General features: G+C 27.3%; 1 protein-coding gene across 2 annotated transcripts in view; it reads left to right on the forward strand.

The window, feature by feature from the left end:
• The window catches only part of LOC134827399 (protein TANC2), an 84,864-nt gene extending 69,465 nt beyond the window's left edge, over positions 1-15,399 (forward strand). For both annotated transcript variants that reach the window (XM_063840020.1, XM_063840019.1), the window contains exons 4-9: positions 6,833-7,076; positions 7,723-8,046; positions 10,209-12,614; positions 13,777-14,128; positions 14,188-14,386; positions 14,450-15,399. In XM_063840020.1, the coding sequence (XP_063696090.1) occupies positions 6,833-7,076; positions 7,723-8,046; positions 10,209-12,614; positions 13,777-14,128; positions 14,188-14,386; positions 14,450-14,707 (3,783 nt within the window). In that variant the 3' untranslated portion in view covers positions 14,708-15,399. The remainder of the gene's footprint in view (positions 1-6,832; positions 7,077-7,722; positions 8,047-10,208; positions 12,615-13,776; positions 14,129-14,187; positions 14,387-14,449) is intronic.
• Positions 15,400-16,089: the final 690 nt, after the last annotated feature.

Genomic DNA, 16,089 nt, shown 5'->3' on the forward strand with positions numbered 1-16,089 from the left:
TCGCATAAATGTTTAAAAAAAATATTAATTAATAAAAATTATTATTTATTAAAAATTATTAAAATTATTTTAATAATTTTTTTATAATTCTAAAAAAAATAAATTATGTGTTAATTTATCAACCTCTGAAAGATTTTAAAAAAATTAAAATTATAAAAAAAAATAAATTATTTAATTTTTATGAATATTTAAATTTTTTTTAATAATTTAATTTTAATAATTTTTTCAAGAATTTTATAAGAATTTATTTTTTATAAAATATATTTTATTAAAATTATTTTAAAATTATTAAATTATTTTAAAAAAATATTTTAATTAAAAAAAAATAAAATAGTAACGAAAAAATAATTAAACACACTGTAAAAATATTGCACAATATCACACAAAACTACTTAACGGGCGGCATAGATAGAACAAATAATACACTTGCGATTATTAGCCTCAAGAAAATATTTCTTAAAACATTAACTGCCATTCCTCCTGATTACGTCTGACATAATCTAATTAAAAGTTTGTACGACGTGCATTTGCCACGATCCAACAAAGTGTCGATTTGCATTCATGTCTAATGCTAAGTAGAGAGCCCCTCCAGTGCAATCTGACCAGCTGAGCGACTTTTTGCCAATGTTATGATTATTATTGCAGTTTTCAAGCCACATTAAATTAAACATGACTTATGTGAGTTGTCGCTCATACTGTGTGTGTGTGTGTGCAATAAAATAATAAAATACTATTTAATTTTTTTTTTGCGCAAATGATAAGAGAGAGCAGCATGAGTACAATGTTTTTGGTGTAAATTCCATGTGTTTTGCACAAATTCGATACAAATGGCACGCTGGCAGGCAAAACAGCCGTATCTCAACTAGAATCAATAACAAGCAGACAGTTAATTTACTCTCTTTGTTAATATATTTCGGAATTGGTGTTAAATTGAACGCTTTGACGTATGTTCACAGAAAATTTATTTGCTCGTCGTTTTTGGAAAATTTGTAAATATTAACCGTAAGACATGTGATATTTACATGATTATTGTTGTAAAGTGTAAAATTACTGCCAGAGACTCTCTTTTTCTCTCACATGCGAATACTTAACGCTAACAAGCTGATAACAGACAACGTATTGATTGCAATTTTCGTGCCAGTCGACTGTCACCTGAGAATTTGTTGGTATGTTGTTTGTTTACCCAAGAAAATTATGTGCTGTGCAAAAGTTAATCATTGAATGAATATTTAATATTAATATTTAATACACATGAGAATGCGATGTAATTTATGAAATATTACAATGTTGTTATTTTTCGCGAGACTGAGTGTCGTCGACTGCTTGTTTGTAATCAAGATTGACAATAAAATGTTTTTTACAACTTACATGTGTCGAAAAAATACGCGCTTTCTTTTTTTTGCTTCTACCTGATTTCAATTTATTGATTTTGTGCCAGGAAAAAGTTTTTTTCGCGCTGAATGGAGGTGTTGACATGAAATGTCTGGCTTTATCGATCTCGAAAGCGGGTTTCGCGCGACACTTTCATTTACTTTTTTCCAATGGGGGGAATAATGTTTAAGCTTTTGTTGATAAAAAATATTGAAATTTAATTTAAAATAATTTAACATTTTTTAAAAATTAATTTGAGATTTTTAATTTTTTAAAATAATTTTTGTTAATTTAATAAAATTTAAATTAACAAAATTTTTTTAATAAAAAATTATAAAATATTTATTAATTAATTTTAATTAGGTTAAATTTTATGAAAGGAATTATCAAAAAATAATTTTAAATAAAAATAATAAAAAAATAATTCTATTCAAAATAAAAGTTTAATATAAATTGGCCAATTAAAAATTGAAAATATTTAAAATTTGAAAGACAGTTAAATAAAAATTCCTTATCTGTTATTTTAATTTATTTAATTTTTTAAAATATTTATATTTTAATTAATTTTTAATACTTTTACGTATTGATTTAAATAATTATTTTATTAATTTAATTTTTAATTTAATTTAAATTAAAAATGTTTAAATCTACAAAAAATTTCACCTATAATTGGAATGTTCATAGTCGAAAAATTTTTTAAAACATTTATTTTAGTAACTAAAATTTAATTATTTAAAATATAATTATTAAAAATTTAATTTTATTAATTTAATTTAACTATGTTAAAAAAAAAATAAATATAAAAATACAAAAAAATAAAATAATAAAAAAATTTAATTAAAAAAAATAAATAAAATTAATAAATAATATTTTTTTCCCTAAAATGGTCTGAAATTAAAAAAAATTAATTAATTAAACTCTCAAACTTAAGTTTAATTGATTTTTTAAAATAAAAAATAAAAATTTTTTCCAAAAAATTATTAAAATTAAATTTTTTTAATTAATTTTTAAAAAAATTTTTTTAAAAAAAAAAAATTAAATTAAATTTTTATTTGATTATTTTTTTAACTTATAATTTTTTAATAAAAATAATTTGATTTAATTAATTTTAAAAAAAAATATTTCTTTTCCTTCAAAATTTAGTTAGAAATCTCTTTGTTTACATTTTTGACAAAACGTCAAAACAAATCTATGCAATGCACTTTACATTGGCGCGTAAATTCATAAACAAAAACAAACAAACAGATCATTTTCAACGATCACACTAAATATTTTATAAACACAATTTCTCGTCTAATCACTGAAGTTAAGCAACATCTCGTTTTTTAGTTAGTACTTGAACAAATAACCGCTTCAAAATACAGCATTTTTTTTCTCGTCTTCTACTTAAAATAAGCTTTAAGTATTTTCAATTAACCTACTTCTTCCTGAAATTTTCTGAAATCAAGCAAAAGAAGAATAAATAAAATTTGCTTAAACTGTCAAACAAAGTTCATAAATCAGTATTTTGCGGGTATTTGCTTACTTATTTCGCATCAATAACGGCTTAAACTTTCTTTTTACTGCCGATGATGATAATGCTGACGACGACAATTACGATGAAAAATGCAATATGTGAGCTCGATAGTAAAAGTCCGATCAAACTGTCAACAATAATTACGTCGTCGTTTAGCATTTATGATCGACGATGTTATTTAATTATCGCGCGCTGCTGGCGTTGATGACACGAAATTGGGTTCGTGTTACTTTTAAACTTCGAGAAACGACAAAACTCTAGATGGCAACATCCGACAAACATTTTCTGACCATTGCAATTCTCTTGTCCGTTGCACACATTATCTCGATGCTTCATCATTATTGGCATCAGTGCCGATACTCTTCGTAAATAAATATAAATAAAAACACACAAAGAGTGAATAAATATCGTACGGCGGCAATCAATATTGTAATTGGCTGCGATGCAATAAATTATGTTGAGCTTTTGCCATGTCAATTAATAGATAATTGATCAAAATCTAATTAAATTTATAGAAAAATTTCGCAAGTAACGGGTGGTCAATGGCATTTTGGTCAAGCAACAGAGGGAATTCAGGGCAAAAAATGTTTTCCGATCGTTATTAAAGCTTATTGTCACTTTCTATCGCATCGAGTTGTAATCTGCAGCATAAATCTACGGAAGCTCGTGTATGCATTAACGACCTGTTTCATTGTTCGTTAACTTTGCAATCTACTATTTGCCGAGCTGTGCACAAAAGCCGACATTCTTCATCATAATAAATATAAATTGTGTGCACACCGAGTCTATTGATATTGACACAAACTGGATTATTGTTGCTTATTCTCGCTTCTCTCGGCATGCAATAGAAAATCATAAATGCAAAGAGCATGCATGGATAATTGCTTGGACGACGACGTCGGAGAAGCGCAAAAGAAATGTTGCATGGTGTGCATATATTCGCAACGCCTTCTTCCTTTCATCTTAATTAAATCAAATTACTTTGTGTTTGCATTTTTTTTAATGGCAACTAGCTTATGGATTTCGAAATTGAAATTGTTTTTTTTTCTCACTGTTTTTTTTTCTGCTTTGAAAAGAATTTTGCTATTCAAACTTGCAATTGCGTGTAGCTTTGCTTTGGTCTTTTTTAAAAACATTTCTAAAGAATCATAGAAAAAGTTTCTATTTTTTAAAAATATTTTTTTTAATTGATGAAAAAAGTAAATTGAGCGCATTTTGAATATTTTGTCTTTTTTGAAGATAAAAAATGATGAGATTTTGTCTGTTTGTTAATGTTTTTTTTAGGGAATTAAAATTTTTTTACAAATTACCGTAAAGTAGATAATTTTAAGAGAATTTAAAAATCTGTTCTCTTAAAATTTTTGTTTTAAGTTTTTATTTTTGAATTTTTTAATTTTTTAAAAATTTTAAAATTTCAACTTTTTTTTTATTTATATATTTTTAATTGATATTAAAAAAAATAATAAAATAAAAAAAATGAAAATAAATAAGAAGTAAAATAAAAAAAAAATTAAAATATATTTTAAAAAACTTCAAAAAATTTTTTAACTTCGAAAATAGCTTTCTCTTAATTTATTTAAATTTTTCCATTTTGTTTTTGAATTTTAAATTCAAAAAGAAAGATAAAAAATTTCATATCGTTGAAAAAAATTTCATTAAATCTGTGAAAATTTAAAAAAATTTTAATAAAATGAGATCAAGTTTGAACTTCACAAAAAATCTTGAAAGGAAAGTTTCATGATACGACTTTGAACCTAAGCTAAAATGATGAAAAACGATGAGAACAGTAGCAAAGAAATTTTCATTACTTTAAATCGTTAAGCTGTAGTAAAAGATTTTCGCAAGAAATACTCGACATAATTCCCATAAAGTTTCTTCTTTGGTAAACTATTTGATTTTGTGGTTTGAAGAGCAAAATTTTCGCAACAACTTTATATTTTGAGCAGTTCAAATTGCATTTCAAACTTTCAGCTGAAGTGAACTTCTAAAGATTACTAATTTAGTTGTCTTAATATAAAACCACATAATTAAATATTAATCTTCATTGCTCATAATAAAAGATAAAAAATTAACCATAATTTTAAATTCAAATAGTCAAGTCAATTTTTTTTTTATTTCGATTAAAAATATAATTTTTTAAATTAAAACAAGTCTTCGTTTTTTTTTCGAAATGCGGTAAAAATCGTAAATTACCGTAATGTAGATAATTCAAAAAGAAAAAAAAATATTTTTGAAATTTTTCAACTAAAAACGTTGAAATTTTAACTTATTTTGTATTTTCATACATTTTTATCTTAAAAATATCATTTAAGTGTTGAAAAATACAAAAAATAAAAAAAAATAAAAATTAATAAATATATTTAAAAAAAAGTCAAAAACTTAAAAGTAACCTTAACAATTTTTATTTTATTTTTTTTTTTTTTGTAATTTTTTAATTTTTAAAATATATGAAAAATAAAATACATATATGAAAATACAAAATAAGTTAATATTTCAAAATTTTTAATAAAAAAAATTTCAAAAATATGAATTTGAAATAAACAAAAAAAATAATAAGAGATCAAATTATTTAAATTCTTTTATAATTATATACTGTACGGTAATTTGTTAAATATTTCAAAATAGTTAAAAATAAATTTGAAACATTAACAGACAGACAAAACAAACCATCAAAAAGCACTTTTTCTCTTAAAAATGCATTAAAAATCAGTGAAATCCACTTCCTCCCTTTCAATATTATTATTCTTTTTATCACTTGCCCTGGACAACGTAAAAATGCGTGCAATGCAAAAAATTCTCATCAACATCATCATCATCGTTGCTGTTCGTCTCTCGGTACTTATCGATGCTCGTAGCGCTCACAAGTGGTCAGGTCATATGCTCATTCAGGCGTATAATAAATTATAGCTGTCTTGATACAGATAGCATTCATTTGATAACACACTTTTCGCTCGTCGTCGTCGTCGTGCATGCGAAATAAATGAATTGAACAGTCAAAAGGGCAAAGCACGTCCTTTTTTTCTCTGCCCGTTCATTGTTGCGATGTTGCTCGTTGTTGCTCTCGGAACATGAACTTTTATGGCTGTTGTTTTGTTCTCGAAATCGAGTGAATGGGCGAATATAAAAAGGTGATGCAGAAAAATGTGTGCGATGTTACACGATGCCATTTATTATAGTTTATTGCTCCTCTCTCTCTTTACGGCGCATCTTCACGTGTCTATGAATGTTTCAGATATTTGGTTGGCGTTCAGGTGGTTTCAGTTTCCTGAAACTGTTCACTGGACCGATGATGTCTGACGTAAGTAATTCAATAGGTTGACATGTGTATGTGTGGCTTCGCTCTGTTTTTTTTTTGTGTTCTTCGTTCAAGTGTGGTTTCTACAAAAAAAAAATTATGCTTAAATTGTTTTAATTTAAAATATTTTTTTTAATTAATTTTTTTTTTAAATTTTATTATTATTTTGTATTATTAATTAAAAACAAAAATAAGTTTATTTTTATAAATTAATTATTTAAATTAATTTTTTTGAATTAAATTAAATTATTAATATTTTAAAATAACTTTTTGTAATTATTTTTTTTTTATTTTTATTAAATTTTTATTTTAAAAGTTAAAAAAAAATTAATTAAATTTAAAATTATTATTTTTTTTTTTTGATAATTTTTTTTCAATATTTTTTTTTCAATATTTTTTTTATTTGAAAATTTATCTTTGATTATTCTTTTTTATTGAAAAATTTAATTAAATTTTTTTTTTCAATTATTTTTTTTTCTATAAAATAAAATTTATATAATTAAATATTATTTGCAATTATTTTTTTTATTTTATTTTGAGATTTATTTTTTTATTATTTTTGTTTTATTTTCGTTTTATTTAAAAAATTAATTTTAATTAAATTTTTTTTAATATTTTTTTTTAATTAATTTTTTTTGTTTTCTTTTCAGAGTCGAAGTGAAATGTCTTCCCCATCGCCCGAATTGGGAAAATTAAAACGTCGTCCCGTCAAAGGATCAAACGACATGATCAACGGATCTCATGGATGTCTTCCATCTCGAGGTTTAGCTGAGCTCACATCTAATGTCGCAACGCCTCCAACGCGTCGTCGAATTTTCCTTCCGAAAAATCTCCGTAATCCCTTCAGCATAAAACGTCACATTGCCACAGTGCATGACAATTCGACACTTTCAGGTGAGTTTCTGTTAATTTTATGCAGCGAAAAAAAAATCAATTACCGCTCACATGCACTTTCCGCGCTCAATAATATCATTAAAGACCACACATGTGTGACGCGGGTTAAAATAAATATTTTTACGCACCATTTAAGCAATATGCATAAAATAAAATAATAATAATTAAAGGTTTACCGAATGAATTAAACACATCGACAACCAGTAACAATAGTGTTACCACAAATAATAGTACGGAACTTGCGGTAAATTGTCGCCGACGTCGAAAACAGGCGCAAGCAGGCGAAGCAGCGACAACATCAACGGACTCGAATAAATTTAACAGATTAAGTTTGGGTGCCATTAGCACGCCAGCCCAACTCTCGTCATTCGTTTTTGGCAAAATTAAATCTCTGTGGTCGGCGGATGAAACATCTGCGGGCGTTGGACTCAATTTACTCGCAGGCAATGATTCTTTTTCATAAAAAAAAATAATTTGTCGTGATTTTTTATGATTTATTTTGTTTGCCGTGGTTTTCTTATCATTTTGCACGAATTTTTTTTTCATTTTTAACACCTGTGTGATTTTTTTGAGTGATTTAATCCATTAAATTTTTTTCCTTCTTCATTTTTCTTGATTTTCATTTTTTTTTTTGCTTTTTTTGCAGATGACGAAGGCGGAAATGTCAAGCCCGTTAATCTTCAGAACAAATCTCAAGCGTGTCAAGATGAGCTTCAAGTGCGTTTGGGATTTTTCTTGGAAAATAATCCGAGAAGGAATATGCGAGCGCCTGTGCAATCCTGTAGTTCTCTTACGTCAGCGAATACTAGTCCAATTTCGACGTTGACGGGATCTTCGGAAGCGGATGTCTCGCGAGTTACACAAGAATCGGGGCAAGGATGCGATTCAATTGGATCGTTGATGTCGGTTTCGGTGTCGGAGCAGAGTAATGCTTCGTCGAGTCCGTTGAGTAGGAGACATTCTGTGACGAGTAAGTTTTAAAGAAATAAGAAATTATTGTTGAAAATGTTTTTTTTTAATTTTTAAAGAGGTTAAAGATGTTAATTTTTTTCAAATATTTTACACTTTTTCCATTATCTTATGTTATCTTATTATTTAAATTGCTCTTAATTAATCCTTTAATTTTTTCATGTTAACTTAATTTTTTGCATTAAAAAAATTAAAGTAAAAAATAAATATTCATAAATTTTTTTTTAAATTTAATTAATTTTTGTTTGATAAATTTTATTTATTTTTTTTTTGTTTTTTTAAAATTAAAAAAAATAATTTATTAAAAAAAAATAATAAAAATTTTTTTAAAAATTTTTTTAAATAAAAAAGGGCTTGAGTTCTCATGAGAACTTTTTAATTAAATTAAAATTTTGAAAGGAAGTTGAGAACATGGTTTTGTTTTAAAAACTAAATAAGAGCAAAAAAACTGTGTCAAAAACTGTGTCAAAGCTAAAAATCTTGCTCCAAATGGATAAAAATTTGTCAGAAAAATCATTTTTAATCATTTTATAACTCAAAACTGCCAAAAAATTGAAACTGAAAAAAAATTTTTTCTTTGACATAGTTTTGTTTTAAATTTCGGGTGAATTCATTTGATTAACTAAATCAAGAGCAAAAAAACTGTGTCAAAAACTGTGTCAAAGCCAATTTTGTCAAATCTTGCTCCAAATGGATAAAAATTTGTCAGAGGGCTCTAATTTATCATTTTTAATCATTTTATAACTCAAAACTGCCAAAAAATTGAAACTGAAAAAAAATTTTTTCTTTGACATAGTTTTGTTTTAAAAACTAAATCAAGAGCAAAAAAACTGTGTCAAAAACTGTGTCAAAGCTATTTTTGTCAAATCTTGCTCCAAATGGATAAAAATTTGTCAGAGGGCTCTAATTTATCATTTTTAATCATTTTATAACTCAAAACTGCCAAAAAATTGAAACTGAAAAAAAATTTTTTCTTTGACATAGTTTTGTTTTAAAAACTAAATCAAGAGCAAAAAAACTGTGTCAAAAACTGTGTCAAAGCTAATTTTGTCAAAGCTCAAATCTTGCTCCAAATGGATAAAAATTTGTCAGAGGGCTCTAATTTATCATTTTTAATCATTTTATAACTCAAAACTGCCAAAAAATTGAAACTGAAAAAAAATTTTTTCTTTGACATAGTTTTGTTTTAAAAACTAAATCAAGAGCAAAAAAACTGTGTCAAAAACTGTGTCAAAGTAATTTTTGTCAAATCTTGCTCCAAATGGATAAAAATTTGTCAGAGGGCTCTAATTTATCATTTTTAATCATTTTATAACTCAAAACTGCCAAAAAATTGAAACTGAAAAAAAATTTTTTCTTTGACATAGTTTTGTTTTAAAAACTAAATCAAGAGCAAAAAAACTGTGTCAAAAACTGTGTCAAAGCCAATTTTGTCAAATCTTGCTCCAAATGGATAAAAATTTGTCAGAGGGCTCTAATTTATCATTTTTAATCATTTTATAACTCAAAACTGCCAAAAAATTGAAACTGAAAAAAAATTTTTTCTTTGACATAGTTTTGTTTTAAAAACTAAATCAAGAGCAAAAAAACTGTGTCAAAAACTGTGTCAAAGCCAATTTTGTCAAATCTTGCTCCAAATGAATAAAAATTTGTCAGAGGGCTCTAATTTATCATTTTTAATCATTTTATAACTCAAAACTGCCAAAAAATTGAAACTGAAAAAAAATTTTTTCTTTGACATAGTTTTGTTTTAAAAACTAAATCAAGAGCAAAAAAACTGTGTCAAAAACTGTGTCAAAGCCAATTTTGTCAAATCTTGCTCCAAATGAATAAAAATTTGTCAGAGGGCTCTAATTTATCATTTTTAATCATTTTATAACTCAAAACTGCCAAAAAATTGAAACTGAAAAAAAATTTTTTCTTTGACATAGTTTTTTTTAAAAACTAAATCAAGAGCAAAACTATGTCTAAAACTATGTCAAAGCAATTATAAATTAATTTAAATTTAAAAACTTTATAATTAATTAAATTAAAATAAATTATTTTAAAAATTTTGTCTTAAAAAAATTAATTTTTAAAAAATCAAAAACGTTTTCAATTTTTTTTTTTTAATTTTTGAATTATTTTAAAAATTAATTTTTTCTTTATTTTTTTTCATTTCAGCATCCCAAGCAGGTCAAGTCGAGGAATTATCTCTCTTCAAAAACCGCAAAATCCCCGCGCGCCGATCCGCTCGTTCAGGACAAGTCAAAGGACCCATCGACCCCCGCATTCGTTTCGCCCAATTTCGTCAACCGCAGATCAACTTGAAGCCAATTTTCTTCGAAGTTCCTTCGCAAGAATCTGATCCTTTGTTCATCGGGCGTCAATGGCTCATTCGCGAACTCACAACAACAATTGCTGCTCCCGAAGTATCTGGAATTCTGATAAACGGCAATTTAGGCACCGGAAAAACCGCATTAATGCTTCAACTCGTGGATTACTCGTGTTTCGGACGACGTCGTGACATCCCCGATATCCAAGAAAACGATGGAATTTACTGCCAAATTAACGTCGCAATCGATCGAATTCGCTTATTGGCTTCGCAAGTCGTTGCTTATCACTTTTGCCAAGCCGAGTACAACACAACGTGCTTTATTCCGGATTTTATTCATTCGGTAGCAGCTCAGCTGTGTCAAGCACCCGCTTTGGCGGCATATCACGAATTTTTGCTGTCAGAAGCGCATTTGCAGAATGTATTGACGATGAAAGAATGCATCGCAGATCCCGATCGCGCGATAAAACAAGGCATTTTAGAACCCCTGGCAGCTTTAAGACGCATTGGAAAGATCCCCGCGAAGAATTACATCATCCTGATCGATGCTTTGTGTGAAGCGGAATACCATAAACCGGATCACGGCGACACAATTGCCTCATTTCTCGCCCGAATTGTCGAACATTTCCCTCCGTGGCTGAAAATTATCGCTTCCGTTCGCACCCAAATGATGGAATTCACGAAATGTTTGCCTTTTTCGAAGATAAATTTGGATGCCTGGACCGCCAACGACTGTTTACAGAAAGATATGCTCGATTATATCTCATTTCGTGTCAACCACAGTCCCTCAATTCAAGGAAATGTCGGAAGCAGTTCGAAAGATTCGAGTGTGGCTCAGTTGAAATTCACCCAACATCTGTTAAGTCTCACTAAAGGATCATTTTTGTTCGCAAAACTCACTTTAGACTTGATCGAACGACGAAATTTGGTCATAAAATCCACAAGTTATAAGGTTTTGCCGGTTTCATTGGCGCAAATTTACTTGTTAAACTTTAATTTGAGATTCCCATCGACCACGGCTTATGACAAAGTGATGCCAATTTTGAGTGTTTGCTTGGCGGCGTTGTACCCGTTGACGTTAGTCGAGATATTTTACTCCGTCAATGCCTTATTGTGCGAAATGCCTTTGGAATGGGAGGAATTTCTCGATCGTTTCAAGACTTTGACGGGATTTTTGATCAAAAGGCTCGACAATACTTACATGTTTTTCCATCCGTCGTTCAGGGAGTGGTTAATTCGACGTGACGAAAGTGAATCTACGAAATTTTTGATTGATCTCCGAACGGGACATGCTGCGATTGCCTTTAGATTGTGTCGTTTACAAATTCCCCTCGATCCGGAACAAACCTTGGAATTGGGTCATCACATCTTGAAAGCTCATTTATATCGAAATGCGCCGCCAAATCAGTCGCCGCGTGATTTACAGGCTTTTTGGGTTGCCAATGCCACGAAATGTGCGTCATCCGCTTTATGCACTTTACGAAATGTATATAACCCGAATGTAAAAGTCTCGAGATTGTTGCTTCTCGCAGGAGCTTCTCCTGATTTTATAACGCCTTTTTTGGGAAATGCTCCAGTTTTGTGCATCGCAGCCCATGAAGGAGTTGTTTCCATGGTAAATTTGTTGCTCGAATACGAAGCTGATGTTCACAAAACCAACAGCCAAGGATGCACTCCCTTAATTTTCGCGGCGGCGAAGGGGCATACCGACGTCGTTCGTCAACTCGTTGCTGCCGGAAGTGCCGTTGGGCAAGTTGACATCACGCAACGTTCAGCTTTGGTTCATGCCGCCACTTTTGGTCATCTGAAAGTCGTGAAATATCTCATAGCATGCGATTGGAATACGCGGCAGAACTCGAATGATATCACGTTGAAGGAAGCGGCGCAACAAGCTTGTATCGTCGCTGCGGGTCAAGGTCATACGGAAATTGTCGAGGAGTTTTTGGATATGCCGGAAGTTGAAGTTGATGCAGTTGGACAAATTTCGGGAGAAACGGCGCTTACGAGTGCAGCGATGAATGGTAGAACAGATACGTTGGCGGTTTTGCTCTCACGAGGTGCTGATTGTGATGTGAGAAATAGGAAAGAACTGTCGGCGTTGTTGCTTGCAGTGAAAGAAGGTCATTGGGGAATTGTAGAAAGATTGCTGCAAAATTCGTGTAATGTTGAGCAAACCGATATGAATGGGAAAACTGCTTTGATGATCGCTGCGGAAGAAGGACATGTTGGAATTATTGAGTTGCTGCTCTCGAGAGGTAAGTTTTAATTAAAAAAATAATATTATAAGAATAATTTTTTAAAAAATAATTTTGAATATTTTTGACAAAAGATTTTTTTTTAAATCGTACATTTCTCATTTTTTTTTATTTTTCAAAGAATTATTTTAATAAAAAAAATTTATTTAATTATTTATTTTTTATTTTAAAAATTTACTTTTTATTTTATTTAATTTTATTTAAAAAAAATTTAAAAAATTTTAAAGAAAAAAATACTTTTTAATTTTTGTTCAATTTTTCTTTTATTTAAAAAAAATCAAATATTTTTGGATTTACATTTTTTAAAATTTCTTTTATTTCATTTAAAATTATTTTTATTTAATTTTTTATTTTTTTTTTTTGCTTATTTTCACGAAAAGTCTAAAATTTTAAGAAAATATTTAAAAAATACCAATAAAAAAATAAAAACCTAAGATTTTTTTATATTTTTGTTTTAATTTTACCTTTTTGTGCAAGAAAATAAATTTAAATAAAAAAAAAATTCTAAGATTTTTATTTTTTTCTAATGATTTTAAATTCTTAAAATATTTTAAATTTAAAATTTTTAAAAAAGTTTTTTATTTAAAATTTTTAAAAATATTTAAGAATAAAAAAAATTTAAAAAAAATTATATTTAAAAAAAATTAATAAAAAAAATTAATTAAAATTGAAAAAAAAAAAATAATATAAAAATTAATAAAAAACTAATACAAATAAAAATTATAAAAAATAAATTAATTTAATGAAGTTTTTTTTTTTTAAGTTTAAAAAAAATATATTAATTTTAAGTTTTCAATTGATTTTTTTTTTTTTAATTAGCTTTTTGGCTTTTGGAACAATTTTTTTTATTTTTTTAAAACTTTATTTATTTTTTTTTTTTGAAAATTAAATTTAATTAAAAAAGTAAAATAAAAATTTGAAAAAAAAATACTCAAAAGATAAGATTAAAATAAAAATTCATATAAACTAATAAAAAAAAAAAAAATAAAATAAAAAAAAAAAAATAAATAAATAAATAAAAAATAAATTTTTTTTTTGTATAATAAGCAATTAAGAGATTTTTGATATTTTTTAAAAATTATAATTTTAAATAAAATAAATTGTTAAATTGAATTAAAAGTGCTAAGACTAATATTTTAACTCATATTTTACCTTTTCACAGGAGCAACATTGGACAAAAGTGACAACGACGGATTAACAGCTCTCTGTTGGGCCTGCTTACGCGGCAAATTACAAGCTGCCAAAAGACTTCTCGAAGAAAAAGCCGACAAACAACATGCCGACAACACAGGAAGAACTCCTCTCGACTTGGCTGCGTATCAAGGTTCAGCTGCTTTGGTGCAATTATTGATCGACACGGGTGCCTTAATTGAACATGTCGACATTAACGGCATGAGACCCCTCGATAGAGCAATCGCATGTCGAAATGTTCAAGTTGTGCAAGTATTTTTGAAACGCGGCGCTAAATTGGGACCCGCAACATGGGCAATGGCAGCTGGAAAACCCGAAATTATGTAAGAAATTTAAAAATTTTAATTTTTGAATTGATTTTTAATAAAAAATAATTTTTTAGGTTAATTCTATTGAACAAATTACTCGAAGACGGCAACACCCTGTACCGCAAAAATCGTTTGCAGGAAGCTTCACACCGCTATCAATATGCTTTGAAGAAAATTCCGGTACCTGAGCAGCAAGTTGAGAACGCTGGAACATTCCAACAACTCAAATTCAACTTTTTACTGAATCTTTCAAGGTGTAAGCGTAAGATGGATGTAAGTTTTTCTCAAAAATTTTTGAAAAAAATCAATTTTAATGAAATTTTTATAATTTTTTAGGACGCTACTGAAGCCATTGACTTAGCGACGCAAGCAATCGAGCTCAAACCAAACAGCTACGACGGATATTACGCTCGTGCCAAAGCTCTCTTGGAAGTTAACAACACCGCGGATGCCTTAAAAGACGCCAAACACGCGCTGGAACGCTCCAAAAATCAATCAATCGAAATCAAAGACGCCCTGATTCGTTTGCACGAAGACTTGAGTAAACGAAATCTCGAACGAAATGCCATTTATACCGAATTGACAGATTTATAAAGTACTAAAATTGAATTACAACGAGAAAAAAAAGTTTTCTTGTCTGTATTTTAGACGTTGTAGATAAATTTTTGTCTTAAGTTTTGTTTTTAGTGAAATTTGTGATTAAAAGTAATTTTTTATTTGAAAGTTAGGATGCTTGTGGGAATAGGATAAATATTTAATTAAGAGAAAATAACTTATTTGATGCATTTTAAATGCAAAGTACTTATGTTTTAGCAGTAAAAGTTACTTTTTACCTGATTTTCTATTCTGATTGCGTAAAAGTTTGAACCAACTCGAAGTTTGACTTTGTAATTAACGCACATCTCGATGCAAAATGCCACATTTTGCGTCTTTTGTTTATTTCAAACAAACACTTGAATTTCTTGTAAAAACAAACTTCACCTGCTTTCCTCTGAAATTTTATTAAAAACTTGCCTAAGAGTTTTAAAAGAATGAAAAACCATTAAAATAATAATATTATTATGCGAAAAATCTCTTGTACAATACGTTACACGTAAATTCATCTAAAAATATTATTTATTGTTCAGGTAACGCGCAGAGAACACATGTATACAAAAAAGTTTTCCAAAAACTTTACAAACTCATGTGGAATATATCTTTTATATTGTATTAAAAATATTATTCAGATAGTTTTAAACAAAAAAATGTAAAAATTTTATTTTTAGTTCTTACCTTCTTTTTAAACATAGACAGAGAGCTATGTTTGTTCCTTTTTATATTTCCACGAAAAAAAAGTAAAACTTAATATTAAATATTATTTTATTAAATTTTGTAATAAAGTATCTAATTGTAAGAAGAGCTTCCATTCTTTATTGCATTCATTGTAAGAAAAATACTCTTTGCGCTTATGTTACATATTTAAAATTAAATTAAAGTGTATGAAAAATATTATTATTATTATTTTATTATATGAAGTAAATGTTTGTAATCAAATTTTATAGTTTATAGACAAAAAGTAAATATATAAATAAAGAAAACCTTTTTTAAATAGAGTGAAATGAGAGTTTTATTTGTTTTAAAGTTGAGAAATTGAGTTAAAGGTTTGTATAAATTTAGTTTTTTTTAAATAATTTATATTTTAATTTAATTTAATTAAATTAAATAAAAATTAAATATTTTAGTTAATAAATTTAATTAATTTTTTGTAATTAATCGCAATTTTAGCAAAATAAAATTATAAAAATAATAAACTTATCGAAAAAAAAATTAAAACTATTTTTAATAATAATTTTATTTAATTAAAAATTAAAGAATTAAAAATTTTAATTTTTAAAATAAAAAATTTAAAAAAAATAATTTTTTCCGTAAATTATTAACTAATTTTATTTAATTGAAAATTAAAATTAAAGCAAATTTATTTTTTATTTTATTCCGTT

This window comes from Culicoides brevitarsis, chromosome 1 (assembly GCF_036172545.1).
Source record: "Culicoides brevitarsis isolate CSIRO-B50_1 chromosome 1, AGI_CSIRO_Cbre_v1, whole genome shotgun sequence".
In the NCBI taxonomy this organism is placed as follows: domain Eukaryota; kingdom Metazoa; phylum Arthropoda; class Insecta; order Diptera; family Ceratopogonidae; genus Culicoides; species Culicoides brevitarsis.